This window comes from Chiloscyllium punctatum, chromosome 16 (genome assembly GCF_047496795.1).
Source record: "Chiloscyllium punctatum isolate Juve2018m chromosome 16, sChiPun1.3, whole genome shotgun sequence".
Lineage (NCBI taxonomy): Eukaryota > Metazoa > Chordata > Chondrichthyes > Orectolobiformes > Hemiscylliidae > Chiloscyllium > Chiloscyllium punctatum.
The window spans coordinates 22,215,864-22,235,028 of NC_092754.1; the positions used below are offsets into that span (position 1 = coordinate 22,215,864).

At 38.2% G+C, this 19,165-nt stretch overlaps 1 protein-coding gene across 3 annotated transcripts in view; it reads right to left on the minus strand.

Annotated features, from left to right (window-relative positions):
• Positions 1-432: 432 nt before the first annotated feature.
• The window catches only part of ints11 (integrator complex subunit 11), a 36,049-nt gene continuing 17,316 nt past the window's right edge, over positions 433-19,165 (minus strand). For all 3 annotated transcript variants that reach the window (XM_072586479.1, XM_072586481.1, XM_072586480.1), the window contains 10 exons: positions 19,015-19,079; positions 16,603-16,792; positions 14,991-15,074; positions 14,793-14,882; positions 12,944-13,106; positions 10,853-10,960; positions 8,148-8,209; positions 7,920-8,062; positions 3,319-3,448; positions 433-833 (listed from right to left, as the gene is read on the minus strand). In XM_072586479.1, the coding sequence (XP_072442580.1) occupies positions 765-833; positions 3,319-3,448; positions 7,920-8,062; positions 8,148-8,209; positions 10,853-10,960; positions 12,944-13,106; positions 14,793-14,882; positions 14,991-15,074; positions 16,603-16,792; positions 19,015-19,079 (1,104 nt within the window). In that variant the 3' untranslated portion in view covers positions 433-764. The remainder of the gene's footprint in view (positions 834-3,318; positions 3,449-7,919; positions 8,063-8,147; positions 8,210-10,852; positions 10,961-12,943; positions 13,107-14,792; positions 14,883-14,990; positions 15,075-16,602; positions 16,793-19,014; positions 19,080-19,165) is intronic.

Sequence of the window (19,165 nt, forward strand, 5' to 3'; positions counted from 1 at the left end):
TATGTATGTTGCTGCAGTGTATTTGGAGGTGGGGTTTGATTGCTTAAGATGGTGGACAGGGTTCAAATGAAAAGCAGCCTGTTTTGTCCTGGGTCAGGTTCCTTGAATGTTATTCAATCTGTACGTATTGAGTCAAGCAAGTGCACAGTACTCTAACATTTACTTGACTTGTGCTTTATCGATGATGGAAAGACTGTGAGACGTTAAGAGGCAAGTAACCCACTTCAGAATTCCCAGTTTCTGCCCTGCTTTCGCACTCATAGTATGTGTGTAGCACATCCAGTTAAATTTAAATCATAATGGCCATAATTATGGCTGTGTGTTTGAGGATACAGATATCCAGTCGACTGCTGTGTTTACAGAAAACAATGCTTTCATTATGGCACAGCAAAGGATGTCATAAAGCAACACAAAAATGGATGACAAAATCCAAACAGTTTTAAAAATTTATTTTACAAACATATTCTGGTAAAATGAGTCAAAACAGTATGTAAGCCACATACATTCTCAAATTCCAATTCAATCCACATGTCTACTTAGAAAAATAAAACTGAACCAAATCATCCTGTTCCATGGGCAAAATATGACTCATTATAATCCGCAGGTCACATGCATCTGAGCCTCCAAATCTAATTTTCTATAAACAATGGCATATTTAACATAGCTTCTTGGATCCTGCAAGGCTGAACTCTTTTACAAAGAGTTAAATATAAAAATATGAAAAAGATCATCTGTGCTAAATTCATTTCCTGTCATCCAGTGGGTCAGAGAGCAATTGACTGAGGCAATCCTTTCTTTAACAAGGTTATCAGGTAACTGCCCAATTCTTCATCCTAGAGATTAAAAAGAGTCAGTAAACATTGTTAACTTCATAAATTCACAAGCATTATTGATCCCAGAACCTGTTCCAGGAACCTGTGGCAGGAACTTCTTTGCACAAGAGGTGAAGAGCTGATCAAACAGGTCAATGTGATCTCCTGACTAGTTTCAAATACAGTAAATCCTCTGTATTCGCAAAATCATAAAACATGAACTTTGCCTATCTGCACCAAAAATTATTTTGGAAAAATCCACAGGCAAAAGTCACATATCTGTGATTCTTAACCTATTTTTGAACAAGCTCTGCACTCATGAATATCATTATTTGCAGGGGTTCTCGGGGACAGAACCCTTGTGGATATGGAGGAATGACTGTACTTATATTCCAGGTATGAGTCCTCTAATTGGGGCAGGTTAATCTGCCAATCGTTACCTGTCTTTTTATAGAAAGTCTTTTGCATGTTACAGAACAGCTTTTTTTTTCAAAACAAAACCCAATTCCTTTGAGTCACTGTTTGGTGTAGAATTAAGTGGGTGTATGATTCCCTCCTATGCTGCATTATTCTACAATTTTACTGTGTTAAAACTTCTACACAAGTTATTGTTGAAACAGATCATTACATGTTAATCCACAACTGCACTTAAGTCATATTGGATGGAAATTCCTTTGCTGAACTACAGCTTTCTTCTGTTGGAAAGTTTACAAACCAAATAACTTTTCAACATGTACTGCCTCCAATTTAATGAGATTACACTTTTTACCAGGGAAAGACGAACTCCATAGAGCTTTCAGTTTGCCACAGTTAACTGTTTTGTAACTTTGTAAAATGCTCTATTGTAAAATTGAAACACCACCAGACAACATTTCACCCACTCAGTGTTGATTGGGTACAAAGTGTGAAGTTATTTTGTTTTACTAATGGCAGTTATACACTGTAAAATTCCATATCCTCTCATTTGCATAGTGACACTTGCAATAGGTCACACAAAGGTATATAGAATACTTGTGATTCTTAATCGGTTAATTTACATGTCAGTGAGTAGGTTAAAGACACTGTGAAGATCCACTTCCAACGATATGAAGCAAGCACTTTGACAACATTGATCAAACAACAATGAGGAACAGCCAGTAGTTAAAAAACAGGATTGAGTAATGTGATTAAAAAGATTAAAATTGCTGAGCTTAGTTCCCATTTCAAATTTGTGTCATGGATTTTAAAAGATTAAATGCATGGTGTCAAAGATCATTACTGCAAATCATCCATGATTTGTTTGGAAAATTGAATAATTAATTTGTCAAATTGAAGCAAGTTTACAAATTGTGTTGAAGAGTAACAATTAATGATATTCATAATCTTGAAACCTCCATAGAACATAATCCTGACAGAATAATTTCAAAAGATAATTTGTATATGTAAATAAGTGGCTAAATTCTCAACAAGACAAGTGTTCAATCAGCATGAATTCCCAGAGTGACCTGCGACCATGAAGGAATTCTGCTCTGCTGTCCCCTAATCCAACTCTCACGGTCTAATCAGCAGATGGAACAATCACTCACTTAAATTTAATAACACTGACATAGAATTATCATCAATTTATCAAACATCCTAGAGATAGTCGCTTCTTAATCTGAGCAACCAGAGGACACAGTATATATCATGGCAGCTGTAATTTTTTTATATCTTAATTACAAAAACACAGTATGCAACTCCACTACACTGAGCATGCAGAAGGAATCTTCATTTGATAAGGGAAGTTTATCATATTTCTGAATGTGAAATGGAACATCAGACAAGCGTAATGTGCAGGTCATGCAATGTGCCTCTTAGCTGCACTTTCAAGCTCATACCCTTCCTATTAGCTTCTCCTTGCTGTTGAAATCTAAGCTTCTAAACACCTAATCACACTGCAGATTGACATAGGTTTATCCCTGAGTCGTGGTAATGTCGGGTATGCTAGGTCTTGTGTCTTCAGATTTGACAATAAATGAAAAAGCCAGTAATGAAATCAACGGTTGACAGTGTTGCTGACTGTTCCAAACCTTGGGACATCCTGGAAGTCCTCACATCCACACAGACACAGACTAACACACCAACTGACAAGGGAACATGCACACACTCTAAATTACAACCCCATACACACACACACCCCCTAACCAGAGAAATCCACACACACACCCACGACCACAGACATCCTCACCCACAGAGACTCTCACACGGACACCTCCTGCCACAAAGACTTAGACAATTTCACAATGACAATTTTTAAATATTTCTTTACTAAAGAACAGTTTGGATATTAGCAGAGTCAGCATCCCTCTCAGTGTGGGAATGTTTAAGATGCTTGTGGCACCTTTGGACATTACCCAACCTCATCAATTGCCGATGAAGTATGAGAGACAGACACAGAGCCTCCATTTGGATACAAGACGTGGAGTATTCTAAACACAAGCCTCACTAGACATGAAAGACAGTGGGTCTCTAAAACAGGATCACTCACCTGGTAGGTCCATGAAACTAACACATCCTTAGTACTCTGATCATCAGACATTGCACTGATTTTAATGAGAATGGACTCCACCATCACAGAACCATCAGGCAGATGTTGAATCGGATAGTCTTTCAAGATACTTCCAGACAACAAGGAAAGAATAAAAATAAACATTAAAAATTGATTGAGTTATTTTTGAACCTTCTATGTTTAATGCTTTATAGGCTGCAACTGCTTGAAGAAATATCCCTATAAAGTAATACAATGTCTATTAAGCAACCCTTAGCTGACGAGTAGGTCAGCAGCTGAGTTAACATTATTTGTGTGCAGCAAGGCTACCGTTCAACTCCAAATTTTGAACAACAGTCTTACTGAGTGTGCTGATATTTTTTAATGGAAACAGAACAGAACACGCTCAAGGTCTCAAAATAAAGATCAGTAGCATCAATAACTGGACTAACTGTTTTTTCTTCCAGAAGCTACTGTGTCCCTTGCCTCTGTTCCCAGAAATGAACATTCATCCATCTTATCGCCTATGCAAATCAATCAGCAATACAATACGAAAGGCTCCAATCCAAACCACTGAGACACTTACTGGAGAACAGAGATGGATTATGGTTTGGGATTTTTTTTGACCATTTTGCTACAGCATAGGCTTGAATAGGAGCTACATTTAAACATAGGGATTTAAGGGAAAACATTTTGCATTAAGCCATTTAAAAAAAAAAGATGAAATACTCTACTGACAAGGATATTAGTTTTCCCAAAAGATTTTAATAATAACCAATTTGTTAGCCTGTAGTGATACTCAGAAACATTATATTAAGTAACACCTAGTTAAAGTGTGCAACAGAAGCTATTTGGCATATCGCTGGTGGCCAACATGGGAAGATCAAATAGCAACAGAAATGCAAATTGGCTGTCACCTCGAACAAAAATTGCCTGGGTCCAGTTTTGTCTACAGCCACAAGGTTAGTTCACAGGGGGTTGGGATGAAGTTATTTAAGCCAAGGAGGTGATTGCAGATGTGGAGAACTGTACCCTTTGTTATCATGTATTATTTCAAGAGATGAGCTGTATTGGTCAAATTAACTGAGACCAATCATAACTGTTGTACACAATGTTATTTTGCTCATTGAACAATATCAAAGCTACAGATTGAAGAATCATGTCAAGTCACATGTTAAAGCAGTGCTGGCAAGCCAGCAATGCCCACATTCCATGAGTGAATAAGAACAATAACAGGACTGAATCTTACCAGTTGGAATTGGCTAAAATGTCATTTTTGTCAAGTTCCATGGAGGGCTTCTCTCCATGAGCCCTAGTGTGTTTTTGTGGGTTGTCACGTTACCAAAGCATCAGACCTAAACAGCTTATGCCTGAAATGTCAACACTCCTGCTTCACAGATGCTGCCCGACCAGCTGTGCTTTTCCAGCGCCACCTTTTTCGACTCTGACTCCTCACTTTCCTCTATAGTACCTTGCTTGTTGTATTCTCCCATTCATCACAGAGACAAGTACTCGGCACTGCCAGGACATGAGCAGCACAGTGGCACAGTGGTTAGCACTGCTGCCTCACAGCGCCAGAGACCCGGGTTCAATTCCCGCCTCAGGCAACTCTCTGTGTGGAGTTTGCACATTCTCCCCATGTCTGCGTGGGTTTCCTCCGGGTGCTCCAGTTTCCTCCCACAGTCCAAAAAAAATTTGCAAGTTAGGTGAATTGGCCATGCTAATTGCCCCTAGTGTTAGGTGAAGGGGTAAATGTAGGGGAATGGGTCTGGGTGGGTTGCATTTCGGCAAGTCAGTGTGGACTTATTGGGCCGAAGGGCCTGTTTCCACACTGTAAGTAATCTAATCCTGGTGCCTAGTGCCATCACTGATGCCCAACATGCATCTGGTCAAGAGTTTGAGGTCTAGAGTTGCCCTTCACCGCACATAGTGGAAGAGCAACCACAAACCCATGCTTCCCAGGACACACTGGTGACAGAGCAGAGATTTTGTTGCTCATGCAAATGCACAATCTCATAGCTCTCACCATTTAAGACCCAAGCCACACAGTTTACCCGTCCTTAGTCTCATCCTATCTTACAATTCTGTTAAAGTTAGTGCTACTCTTGCCCCAATGCTTAGTGGCCTGAATTGTTCAACATGTGCCCGACACAAACAGGAAAAGTCTTCAAAAGGTTCAAAACATTCACTGTTATTCAGCAACAGCAGAATTAAACAGTAAACAAACAGAAACTTCATATACCTGTGGGAACAGAAACAGATATGTGCCTTTCAAGGACCAATACATTTACAGTTCCCTGCATCCAGTTCACATACACTGGAGGGAGATGTTAATTATGTCTTGTCTGGCTTACAGTGCCTGACACCGCAATGCTTCACAATGATGAAGGTGACTTTCCCCTGCGCAATGTCCTCACCTTCCTCCTTGGAAGACTGCTGCCATACTCTTAGTTTTTCAGCATCCATCTCGTGCCCTCTTTGCCTGCTGCTGCTGTAGCACAATGCAGCACACAAGGATTATGCACTAGACTCCAAACACAGTGTACCACACCAAACACAGTGTACCACAGGGACCCCCTCTTATCCTGCTCCCCTCCTCCAAGTCTGATCCAAAGGTGGAATCTGATTTCCAGGTGGCCTATTGTCTGCTCTGGTAGAATAATGGGCTACATTGTATCTATGGAGCCATCAACCATGGTCGTCCTTGTCTCCTAGTAAGTAACTTCGCAATGCATCCAGTCTTTGAAATGAACTCAGACCATTAGAGTTCACAAGGTTGGATGTGTCATGGCTGGTAGCTGGCACAGATCTCCAAGATGTGCTACTGATGATCATAGATGACTTGCACATTGCTGGAATGGAACTTTTTCCTATTGAGGAACTCAGTTGCATTATGATATGGCACTCTCAATGCAGTGTGTTTACTCTGGCCTAGGAAAAGCCAGCTATGCTGCCAATCATACTGCCTGAGCTACAGCACTGACCTCATTGCAGGGAAATGATAGGAATCAAATTGATCTAACAACAATTGCATTGGTATCAGCCTTGACACATTTCTGGGTGAACATCTGAGGATTCAGCCAAACTTCATTCACACTTAAAATGAACCCAAGTCGGGATTATTAGAAACAGAACAGAATTTTCATAACATTAGCTGTAAGCATTCACATCACTCACAAATGACTGTTTAGTGTAATTCTCTATACAGTGGACATGGAACAATCCAAAACGCAGGGCCATGGGATGTCTCAACATGGAACTTTGACACTGTACCTTATTCTGATCAATGTTCCGTAACAGCCTGACTGATGACTGCTCCCCCATGACCTGACTGAGGACTATTCCCCTTCAACTTTGACACATTGCATGTGCATTAATCAAATGGCTATGTGTTTGCTGGCTAGGCTACTGTTACATGCTGTAGGTGAAAGATTGATACAGCATGGTGCTCCCTGGCTGACAATCATGACAAGTTCCCTGCTTTGTGTCTGTACTGAAAAGCAAAGCAAGACAGAAATACTGTGAGCCTTTAAGGTCTAGCTGAGGGACCAAGGCAGGCGGGTGCTGCAAGCATTGAAGTAGGCACAGTGAGTGAGTGCTATGGGAGTGAGCATGCAGCCCTGAGATACAACCTGGTTGAATTCATGAGTTTGGTCCCTGTCCCTGACTGCAAAGTGCCCTTGTAACTGTATTCCAATGTTAAGTGCTGGTATGTTCCAAATTGAAGCACTTGTAGTACAGAATCATGCAAAGTATATTGAAGATATGTCCTGATGAGGCTGATACAAGGCAGATGCCAAGTCTGTGAATGGAGTGTGTATGCAGTTGCTGTCATGGAGTAGGGCAATTGAGATATTGGTCCTGAGTGTTCAAGATGAAGATCTGGAGCAGCTGGCAGCGGGCTGGAGTCACCAGGTTATTGCTATGACTTTAAATTGTCACCATCTAGTTTCTGTCTGACTCGTGGGAGAATGGGAAACTGATGAGATTAAGTTGTTAATACATGCTAATGCATGCAAATAGGCCTCTTGTGCTCACTAGTGATAATCTCATTTTGCCATTGGAAAATGGAACACTTTGTTCTCAACATTGTGAACTTCCTTGCTGCTGCTTTCTAGGGATGGCTCATGATGTTCAGGGTCTGGCAAGATTACTATATCCAATCCATATGACATGATGCAACATCTTCCTAGTCACGTTTTCATATATGTAAATATTAGCTAATTGTGAGTAAACCCCAGCACATAGGGACAGGAGATCCAAGTCTGGGAACATCCAACACTACCAAACCCAAGAAGGTATCACAGCAAACCCAAAACTGTACTAGCCATGGTGGAAAAGTACAAAAATTAACTTGTGCAACGCAGCAGTCATTTGAATAGAACAGTAATTAGTCGCAGACCTTTTCTTAAGGGTTGACACTTCCTTCTTTGATCATTTCTTGGTTTACTATTGGCTGCTGCCCATCCTTTCCAGTTACTGCTCTGAATGACATTTTTTTCTTGCTTCACATTTCTGACTCTACACCCATTTTGCTATGGTGGCAATAAAAATAAATTAAGCTATTATCTCCACTGGCCTAAGTAGGGCAATGTACTCACTTTTTCAGGTGGTTGTATATTCGATTTAAGGTATCTTGTTCGGAGTGGTGGTCCTGTATTTGAACTTTACATGTGTAACGAAGGTGATGTTCACTGAGACCCAATTCTTTCACAGCCTGTTCAGGTGAAACTAGGCGAAGGCTCTAAACATAAAAGCAACAAGAGCAAGTGACTTTGTGTTTTATCTTTCTTTAAAGTGATCCCCAAATTTAAACATGCATTACTTACGTTATCCTTTATAATCAGTGTGCCATGCATTAGTTTTGGTTTCTTTGAATCAGGTACTGGACCTATAGAACAGAGGGAGAAAAATCAGAGACATCATCAAACATAAGTATCAGTGACTGTGTTTACATTCATTTCATAAAAACCTGGCTTTGTTATTTTCTTCTCAACCTCTAATAAATTGAAATTTTGATTACTTTCAAACACTCTGCAAGACACTATATAGAAAGCTACCTTAATGCAATGTAAATTTAATTCTTGTTCAGCTTTTCAGCTGCAGTGCCCAGTACAGGCTCAAATTCCCATGTCCTCGGGTTGCTACTTGTCTACTCTCTGAATACAAGTGGAAAGTTGCCTCCTGTAATACTGTCTAGTTCTAACCTGCCACTCTATTGAGTCTTTGGTCCCTGATCAGTGTATAAGAAAATCAAAACATCAGTGACAGGTATGAACCCATCTTCTATTTGTACATGGTTAAGTGTCATCTTACCCATTAATATTCATGGAGAAGATGCTTCAACATTATAAAAACAATGCAGCTTAAGCTTCCAACCACAATGGCAAAACCTCCACTACACATGTATGATATTTCCATGTTGTGGTTAGCCAGATTGTAACAAAACATGGTCTCAACTGGTGCAGATGAAGGGAAGTGTTGTGGTGAGGACTTTCATTCACTAGAAATTCGTTTGAAATAGCTAAGCTATTTCACTTCATGAAAGTTATCAAGACATCAGGCAGCATGTATCACTTACTTTACAAACTTGCACCAAAATGTTGGACTACTTTATTAAAATAAAGAGCACCTCTATGGATATTAGAATTAGATTTCAGAAACACTACATCTGGTCTGTATTATTATATTGAGACAATGCTGGAACATAGGGCAGACAATGCAAGTTAAAGGCAACAGAGATGTGGCTTATGAGATGCATGATGAGGATTAGTTGGATAACATACACAACCAATGAAGAAGTTTTGAAGACAGCAGACGAAGAACTTTTACAAACGATTACCAAAAAAAAAGTACAATTCCTGGGACACACATGGAGGACAGAGAAACCAGCAAATCACGATTGGTGACATTCTAAAGCATGACATCCGAAGATGAATTTGACTGAGGTCCATTGCAGATATCAATCCCATTGCCCATATTAGAATCCTAGCCTCAGATGTGAAAGGACAATTAAAGAAAATTTGCTTACCCATCCACTAATCTTGATTTCCTGCATTCTTATAGAATCTTTGCATCATGCTTTTACTATCACGTCTACTGTTATAAACTCCACATCATCCAGTAATTTCACACAAGGTCTACGGTATTTTATTGACGATGCATCCATCACACCTAGTATGGAATGCCAAAACTCAAACTGACTACTTGTTAAAGAAAGTCCGTCTTTAGCCACTAACTGACTCAATCACAATTATACCTTGTGCTTTAAAGGGATAGGCCAAGATAAACATTGTGAACTATCTTGTATGATGCCCTTCTCCTTATTAAAGAGCTACCAGCATCACCACAAGAAAGCTGCCCACGGTTTAAAAATAACAACCTGCTTTTAACTCTTTTAAAGACAGAAAAATTATTAGTTTGCTTAATGTGAAATGGATTAGTACCTCCCAGCATCCTAGCTGATATTTATCCTTCAGTCAACATCACAAGAACAGGTCATTATCACATTGCTGTTTGCAAGATTTTGCTCTGGTATATTGGGCTGCCCATTTTCTACATTACAACAATGACTACATTTCTTTGACTGTAAAACACTTCAGGGTCCAGTTGTCATTTAAAACAGACATTATAAGCATCTTCTCCTTTCTGTACATTTACTGGAAACTAATAACCAAATTTCCACATCAGATTTACTGTTTTTAGTTGTGTCAGTCTTCGGTCAGAGGTGTCACTCACCTGAGTCAGAAGATTGGGTACTCAAGTTGCACACCAGAGGCCCAAGTGTATAATTGAGGCAACCATTTCAACACAGTAGTAGGGACTAGCAAAGGGGTGAACTCTTGGGTTTGACATCAAACCAAGTCCACTCGCAGTGAACATAATGAACTACCATGGCTCTACAGGAAGAACATGGCCAAAATGCTTCAATTTTCAATAAATCTGATCATTGTCAGTTTACTACTTGTGGGATGTTGCAATGGAAATACTGGCTACTGTATTTCCTATATTAGAATAATGACTAAACTTTCTAAGCTGCAAAACACGCTGTGAAAGGTACAACATAAACACACATCCTTTCTACTTTAATTATTTTTCCATGTTGCATTAAGGACTCATGCTGACAAAGAGCATAACTAACAATGATACAAACAATGATGTTTCATTTGCAGGTGAGTACAGAAAATCAGTGTTGGTAACCTATTTGATGAATGTGAACATCATTTCAAATTTCAGCCTTCCCTTTGTCAATATCCAAGCACATGAATTTTTCTTACTGATAATACAAGGAAGTAAGCTAAACTGGTTGCCCGCACAACTCTTACACTGGAATTATCTGTGTGTTCCACCTCCACAAAGAGACCTAGGAACTGAACTGGGCAATCTTGCTTGCATGCCTCAGTTCCATGCCAGGCAATACATGAAACAAATGAGCCATAATTCAATTATACTTTTACTTAAACAGGGAACTTCAGGTTCTTAAAACTTAAGTAGGCTGTTTACTAAATCTTAAGGTTAAGAACAATTCAGTTACCAAGACTTGAATCCCCCTTGAGCAAACCAAGAGAAATATCCACTGGAATATTGGGATTAGTAACTATTGATGCTGTTTCTCCATTGGCTGGCATGTAGCAATTAATACCTGGACAAAAAAAAAGACAAGATTTAAAATTTCTTTTTCCACTACTTTTAAATAAAAACATATATCGTGTTATGCAAGCAAAATCACAAGAAGATTGAAATTACACTCAAAATTTTATGTTCATGATGAAATGACATCTAGATGCATAGGTTGAAAGGTCAGATCAGGCAATTAGAAACCAGACAGGTGGAATGGGCAGGAACATTTCTAAATGGGAATTAGCACATTTGAGGAGCATGTTTGGTGACAGTGACAATAGATTACATTTATGAGCTACTTGTTACCAAATGGAAACAAAGAAAAAGCGATATACATAAAGTTTCGCTGATTGGAAGTCTCAGAGTTAGGAAGGGTTTCATCTTCATTCCAACCAGACAATGAATTGAGTCAAATTACATAGGTAGGAAAGAAAGGTTTCTTAGGCATGAGCTTTTGGGGATACTTCTTTTGTGCTGACTGAAGTTAGAGCTGTCAGTATTCAAGAACAAAAAATGCTTAAGCTTTGGACATTTTTTTCATATTATGCCTCTCTGAGCAAGAAGATGATTAATGCTGCTTTAACTCAAAAGTACTTTGTTCCCTTGAGATGGGGCAGGCAACATCCATATGGAAAAATAGTAGCAGGCATTGACCTTCAGAAACTCCTTTAAACACTCCTTTGTTTTTATATCCTATAACTCACTCTACCAAGCCTGGCAACAACACCCCTACTGCATCTTTCTATCCCAGAATGTGGGCTGGTCTAGGATTTGCACACAAACACCAAGACTTATGCTGCATAAAGTAATTTTACATGAAATCGCTAAAGCTGACAGAGAGGACACCCCTATGCAAGCTGACTGAACAGGATTCAAATCCAGGTTCCAGACATGCAAACGGCAATGTGCTTAATCATAACATCAGGTTGGTCAAAGCCCAATAAATATCATATGTTTCAGCCAAAATTTATCCGAATATGTTTCTCCATAAGTGATCACTGTTAAAATGTAGGCAACTTCATGGTTTGGATAGAAAAGTGATTTAGGAGCTACAAGGCAAACATATTAAATATTTTATGGCTCAACAAATGGAACCACGCAGATTTCCTACTGTGATCTCAGCTGTACAATTTATATCAAATGATCTATATTTGTACATAGAAAAGAATATTTCCAATCTTCCAAATGATGTTAAGCTGTGAACTACAGTGAAGTTGAAGAAAAGGATAGATCACTTAAGTGAATGACAGTAGCAAACAACCTTGTGAGGTAGTACATTTTGGGCACGAAAGAAAGGTGGGATTGCTGTGGAAATAAAGAAGCACAGAGGAGATATAGGCAAAGAAAGGAATTAATCACAAAACATATAGAATATATAAGTAAGTGTTTGAATTAGTGTCCAATGCCTGCTCCTATTTTCCCCACAGGGTGTTGATGTTGCCTGTCCCATCTTAAGGAGGACAAAGTGTTTCTGGTGTTAAACAGTAATAACCTATCATCGTGATGATGGGATTTAGCTATAGCAAAAGACTGGATTTATTTGCAAGGTTAAGGGGTGATCCAACTTAAGTATTTATAAAGCAATAACATAGAAAGGAATAACAAAGTACAGAGGAGGGAAAAGCATTACACGGTACATTGGAATCTAAATTTAAAAATCCAATATCTGAAAACTTGAACAAAGTCAACTAAAAGGAAATTCAGAAGCAGTTTCTTTGTGCACAAGGATGAGAGAATGTGGCATGTCCGTCCACCACAGTAGAACTAATTAAGGCATTTTTGAGGTAACTATTTATAAAAGAATGTGAGAAAAAAAGGTATTAAGATGAAGAAGCATTCACTGTTAGCAAACTGGTAGAGTATGCTGATTTGCCAGTTTGCCCTATTCTTACTTTATTCATTCCTTAACATTTTGTACATAAAAAGATTAGATTGGAGTACTGAAATGTCTTATTAGCTTGCATTTGCCCTGCAGCAGCTAATGATACAGTGCAGTAAGACTTACTGAATTCCTGTTCAATTTTCTCTTTAAGGAATCCCATTTTCTTAGCCTCTCCATGGACCAGCAGCACATTTTGTGGTTCTACTTGACGGATAAGTTGCATGATGCCTTTGGCGTCAGCATGTGCACTGAATGACATGTATTCCACCTGCATCTTCACTTCTAGCTGGGAAGGATACATTACAATAGAATTAATGAGTGGTCTTATCAAGTTTCTTTTTAATCAAATGAAACTAAAATGATCTTGAGTAAAAAAACAAAACTTAAATTTCAAATTTAGTTTTAATGCACAAAGATGTTATTATTTTTAAGACACAACGAACCATAAATCTATTTTGTGACACTGTAACTCACACTGAAATAGCTCAAGAGAAGACTGGATCAATGTGACTAATGATGTGGAAAGAAAAGGCTTCCTCTCCTAGTTTCAACACAAAGCACTGGATATCCCACAATATATATTTACAACCAGAAGCAGACAACTGACTCAAGTGACAATGCTGACTTACTAACAAAAGAAAGAATTACCTTCCACTATTTTATATATATATATCTAGGGACCAAGGTAGAGATGAAAATAGGTTGAGAAACCGATCAGAAATAATGAAATGGAGATTTATGATTAAAACAACAAGAAATACTAGATACCATTAATTTGGAAGAATTTTACAAATATATTCAGAGTAAACAGTTGAATGTGTGAAACAGCTAGTGTCCTGAAGGAGCTCCTACAGTATGTCACAAATTGGCTGAGTCACTGGAAACAAAGGAGATGAAGCTATAGCAAGATAGGGGGAGGGGATCAGTGGGTGCCTGAACAGTCTGTGATGCGGCTTGTTTTACACATTTTAGATACATGATTCAGGATCAGGACAGAAACAAGACTGTTTGAGTTTGTTAATGATATGAAATTTAGCAGAGGGGAAGGAAGAGCTACAAATAACAGGGATTAAGAAAACCAATTACAGGAAATCTGGTTAAATTAAATCTCCAAATAACAGCTGGCAGATGTGGAAAAATGCTGTAGGAAAGGTTGAAGAAGCAATAGATAGCTTGGGTGAAATATGTACAATTTTGGTCATTGATTAAAATCAGAAAATCCTGGTTTTAAAGAAGACACAGAGGAAGGATTCTAAATTCAGAGATGAGGGATCTCAGATAAAAGAACAGAAAATGAAATTGGAATGCTTACCAGAGGGGAAAAAAAAAGTTGAAGGAGATTTTATTGCAAGATTGATCTTTAAGTAAAAAGTAGAATGCCATCAAGGTCAGTGGGATTACATTTTAGAATAAAGAAAAATTCTTGAGAGGATAATAGAAGGATATTAACTATTGCTACACTACCATCTTACAAATAAGATATGAAACCAAACTCCTTCCTTCCTCCAGATCAGGAGGATATTAAAAATCTATAGGACTTCTGGAAGAAGTTCAGGAAATTCATCAGATTAATTAGCTCCTCAAGTTATACTGCCAGATGGACTGTTCAGATTCCCTCATTCCTGATGAAAGGGCGTTTGCCCGAAACGTTGATTGTTCCTGCTCCTAGGATGATGCCTCTCCTGTTGTGCTTTTCCAGCACCACTCTAATCTTGACTCTAATCTTCAGCGTCTGCAGTACCCACTTCTGTCTGGATGGACTGTTCATTCACTTCACTCCGATTTTGTGGAAACTTGCTTTCAATAGTCACTACATTACAAAGCAACTAACTTTATGTGATATAGTACCATATCAATAAGAGTCTATTTTTTGGGGGGGACGGTGGTTAAAGAGACCACAATGGTCTTTTCTGGACTGTATAACCTAAAGGTTTAAAACCCCCATGTATTTACACTATGAAGAAATGCTTACAGTTTGCCTTCCTTCCATTTCGAGTTTCCGCTGGCCACTTAGGATTTTATGTCCCACAGTTCCTTGAACACAATACCCTGGCATGATAACCTGAGAAAACAAATTAACATCTTACAGCCAGATGCTATACAGTTTTGAACTTAAAAATGAGAAAAGGTAAACATTAAAAAATTGGAGTCAGTAGACCAGCTGCCTTACCATATTTTTATCATTGCCTGCCCATTTCCTGAAAATCTGGAGTGACTGCCCAGCATGAAGCATGCCTGGTGTGGCAAAGACAACCTAGAAGAGTCAACCTTTAGTATGAGGGACATCTCCAAGTACTACTGCAAAAATCTTTCACATTTTAATTACAAAATTAAAATTTTTATAAAGCACAACTTTCATCAAATCTAATGAAATAATAAAATGCTGAAGACAACTCAAGTATAACAACTGATAATCAAGGACAGGTAAACACTTTTAATATAGATAATTTGAACAATTATGAGAGCTATTCATAAATGCAAGTAATCAATGTGAAACCTAAAGTCCAAACTCAAACTCATTTCAGTTTTCATTTTTATTGTGGTATAGAGCAGGTATTGAAAATGAGACAGGTTGAGATTTTGCAATTCTAATTCAGAATTGGGTATTTTTGCCTCAAAATTCCAAGTAGGATTTTTAAAATAATTTAACATCCAGAAAAGTATTATCAGAATCTTGTTTACTGTATGATTGAGTTCCCAAGTACAACAAAATCTGCCACCAGCATTGTAAACTATTCAGCCATGGACACTTGGGTTTGACCAATTAGTTAATGTCATCAAGGTTATAGCTGGGCCACTAGAATTGGTTCCAGCATCACCAGGATAGATAGCAAAAGCCCAACAGTAACCAATGTTCCTGTGTCTAAGTACTATCCAGCAAGCCCTGCTGGAAAACAATGTGATAGATTCAACAGTATTTTCTTTATGGTTGAATAGTTGGCCAACATTCACACATAAACAATCCTCAGTGATGCACTGTCAGCACCTATGCAACTACATATTTGGTATAAGTGATTCAAAAGTGGTTTGAGAAAGAAATATTCAAAAAACGTGTCTGGGTTGGTTCAGCTTTGTTCAAATAAATTATCAGAGCAAAAGTGGCTGGACTGAACTAGTGAATCATCAAGTTCATCACAGTCTACTTGATCCATTTTATCAGAACGATCTAATCACTTGATAACATTCTCTTAAACACATGCCATACCCTTTTAAATTTCCTAATTCCAAATATTTATTGACTTCCCTTTTACAATAATAATGAATTTTGCTTCTCTCAATTTTTGAAAGAGTTCTCAATCTCTTAACAACTCTCATGAAATGATTTCTCTGAATATCTCCTTGATTCTTTAGGTTAATTGAAGGCTTTCCAGATACAAAGTAACTGACCACTGGTAGCAAATCAGCACATTAGATTAAATGGAAAATAATATTAATCAAAATATATAATTTTGAGCAGCTATATCAACTCCTACCTCCACTTTGGTATAATGAGCTCCAATTTCTCTAGTTCTGGTATAATGAGCTCCAATTTCTCTGGTTTCTATTTGCAACTCAAAACTTTCTAACCCTAGTAACACCTTAGTAAATATCTACTGTAATAATGCAACAATGACAATAGACATATGTAGGCTTTCACTGTTCAAAATATGAATCTAGTCCAAGTTAAAATGCTCAAAATTTCGATTCAAATAAAGTAAAATAAAACTTTTTTTCAACAATAAAGTTCTGTGCACAAACAAATTATCTGAAACCGGAAGATCAAGAAAATATCAGTTATATACCATTGGTCCAGGGTTGTCAGCATACGTCCTATCGAATGCCTTGATATGTTTGAACTCAAACATGTTCCTTTGCACAAATGTCTTCCGAATTTTTTGATTGGTCCATGTAATGAATAATTTATAATAATGGTTAGCCTTCTCCGTCAATCCAGTTGAAAAGTAAATGGGTGCTTTCAAGTTCATTCTCTCCCTGCAAGTAGACATGACAAGCAAATTCGAAAATTGTCTTTATATTATCACGAAGGATTCAGCTGGATGACTGAAAAGGACAGCATATTAAAGCAGGTAAATTCAATGCCAACAGATAGAAAGAAAGATCAGATAAAGAAAAAAAATAAAATAGCAAAGGAAAATATGTTGGAAAAAATAACTTTTTTAAACTTGCTTAAGTACAAACATTAACAAATCAGACATCACATTTACAATTTGTTAATTTTCAGTAGCAGTGATGATGACTGACTGCCATCAGGTGATAGATAGTAAGGAGCGTCGCTCCAAAAGCTAGTGTGCTTCCAATTAAACCTGTTGGACTATAACCTGGTGTTGTGTGATTTTTATCTAAATATCTGAGCTAGCTTTGTATCTATTACGCATATTCAGCATCTGCATGGCAATCATGACACTTGATTGTGAGGCAGACAAGGAGATGTTGTTTTACAAAGCTAACTGTCTTAGACAGTAACTTTTTGACATTCATACTTTAACTGTGCATTTGTCCTTCTTAAAACTGCTGTACCTTCACACACAAGCGATGAGAAGGGGATTATCTTCATGAATATTTTCACAGCAAAACTGGCTCATGGCATTTTATGCGCTGCCAACTATCGTTCAACTTGTTACATAATCCAGAGAGACGTTGCAGAAAAATATGTAAATAAAAACCTACACTAATGATAAGGAACTGCTGGGCTGGCGGAACCATAAGGATATAGGAGCTGGAAACACTCAGGATTGGTTTGTGAGAACTGGGAGGGAACAACAGACGTGGAGTCTCTGAATTGGAATGATTTAGACGTGGTAGGGGCCAGGAAAGAGGGAAAACTGTGTCAACAATGTGGCCACATGGAAGGCTTGGGCAAAAGGTCTATCTTGACTCGTTCATTGGAGGTCAAGGAAACACATGGGAGTTCTAATGTTATTCTTATTTTCCAAATTGCTACTTTTATAACTATACATAGACCTCACCTCTCACTTTCAGGGAATTATGCACTTGAAAATTTAGAAGGGGCAAGGATTAGAGGACAGATATAGAAAAACAATACATTTGCAAATGTTGAAGAATTGCAGAAATTTGCAGAGAAAAGGTAGGTGAGCTTTGCATAAGCTTAAATTTAACCTAATCAAGAATGCATTCTGAAAATGACAAAGGACAGGAGGACGATTTGGATGCAGATGAGCTGTGTAAAGGCAATGTAATGGGATGATGAGTATCTTTGTTCTTTCGTGAGCCTTTGTTGACCATCCCTTATTGGCTAAGCAAGTCATTCAGTTCAAGGCCAGTGTCAACCACATTGCTGTGGACCTGGAGTCACACATAGGTCAGGTCAGGTGAGGGTGGTAGGTATATTTCCCAAAGGGTATTGTGAACCTGATGAAATTTTATATTTATGGTAGTTTCGTGGTCACCATTAATGATATTTTATTAACCGAATTTTAATTCGACCGGCTGCCCCGATAGAATTCAAACCCAAGTCTCCAAAGCATTGAAATCACAACTATGCCGCAGTGTCCTTCTGACAGGGCTGACCTTTGTGTTTGGGTGGACTGGAGTTAGAAATTCAACGTGAGGTTACATCAGATGCTGAGTTTGTAAACATTTAGGATCAGCCTAAAACAATGGTCATGAAAGGGCGATGAAACTAGTGATGACAAGAGACAACTTCAAAATGGTGAACTGGAGCAAATCTGGGCTCATCTAGGATTGGATGCTGGAAGGCAGTCTGACAACACAGAGACAGTGAGTGAAGTGGCAAGAGTTAGGGTGTAACTATGAACAACATCCCCCAAGAAACATTAAAAGTTTAATCACATTTATTACAGCAGAGAGAGGCCAAGACAGGTGTAGCTGAAAGGAAAATATATAAACAATATTTTATGCCATACATGGCTAAAATATTTAATTAAAAATAGCATCTTTAAGCAATGTAAAATAAACACTGCAGTAATGGGGTTATTTCTAATATCTGAATGGCTTTAATTACTTAAGCAACGAGGTGAATTGATTGATTTTCTTTTGGAGATTGTGGTGATCGAAGGGCTAAGGTAGGAAAGCTGAGCAGACAGAACTACCTTGCACCGGAACTTAGAAGTTGAGCAGAAGATGTAACTAATTTGCACTGTCTTTCTACTGTCATGAAAAATAATCTCTGCCATCTTTGGGCGTACTATTTATTTGAAAGCTGATAAAATTACCAGAAGGTTTCCAGAAGGATGCAAAGCTCCTGGGCTCGTCCAAGGGCAAAGACAGGAATCAGAACCTATTAAAAAGAAGGCTTGTATTTAACACAATATTGTACGTTAGTTAAAAGTTCCAATTGACCATTTTTTAAAAATAGCACGACAT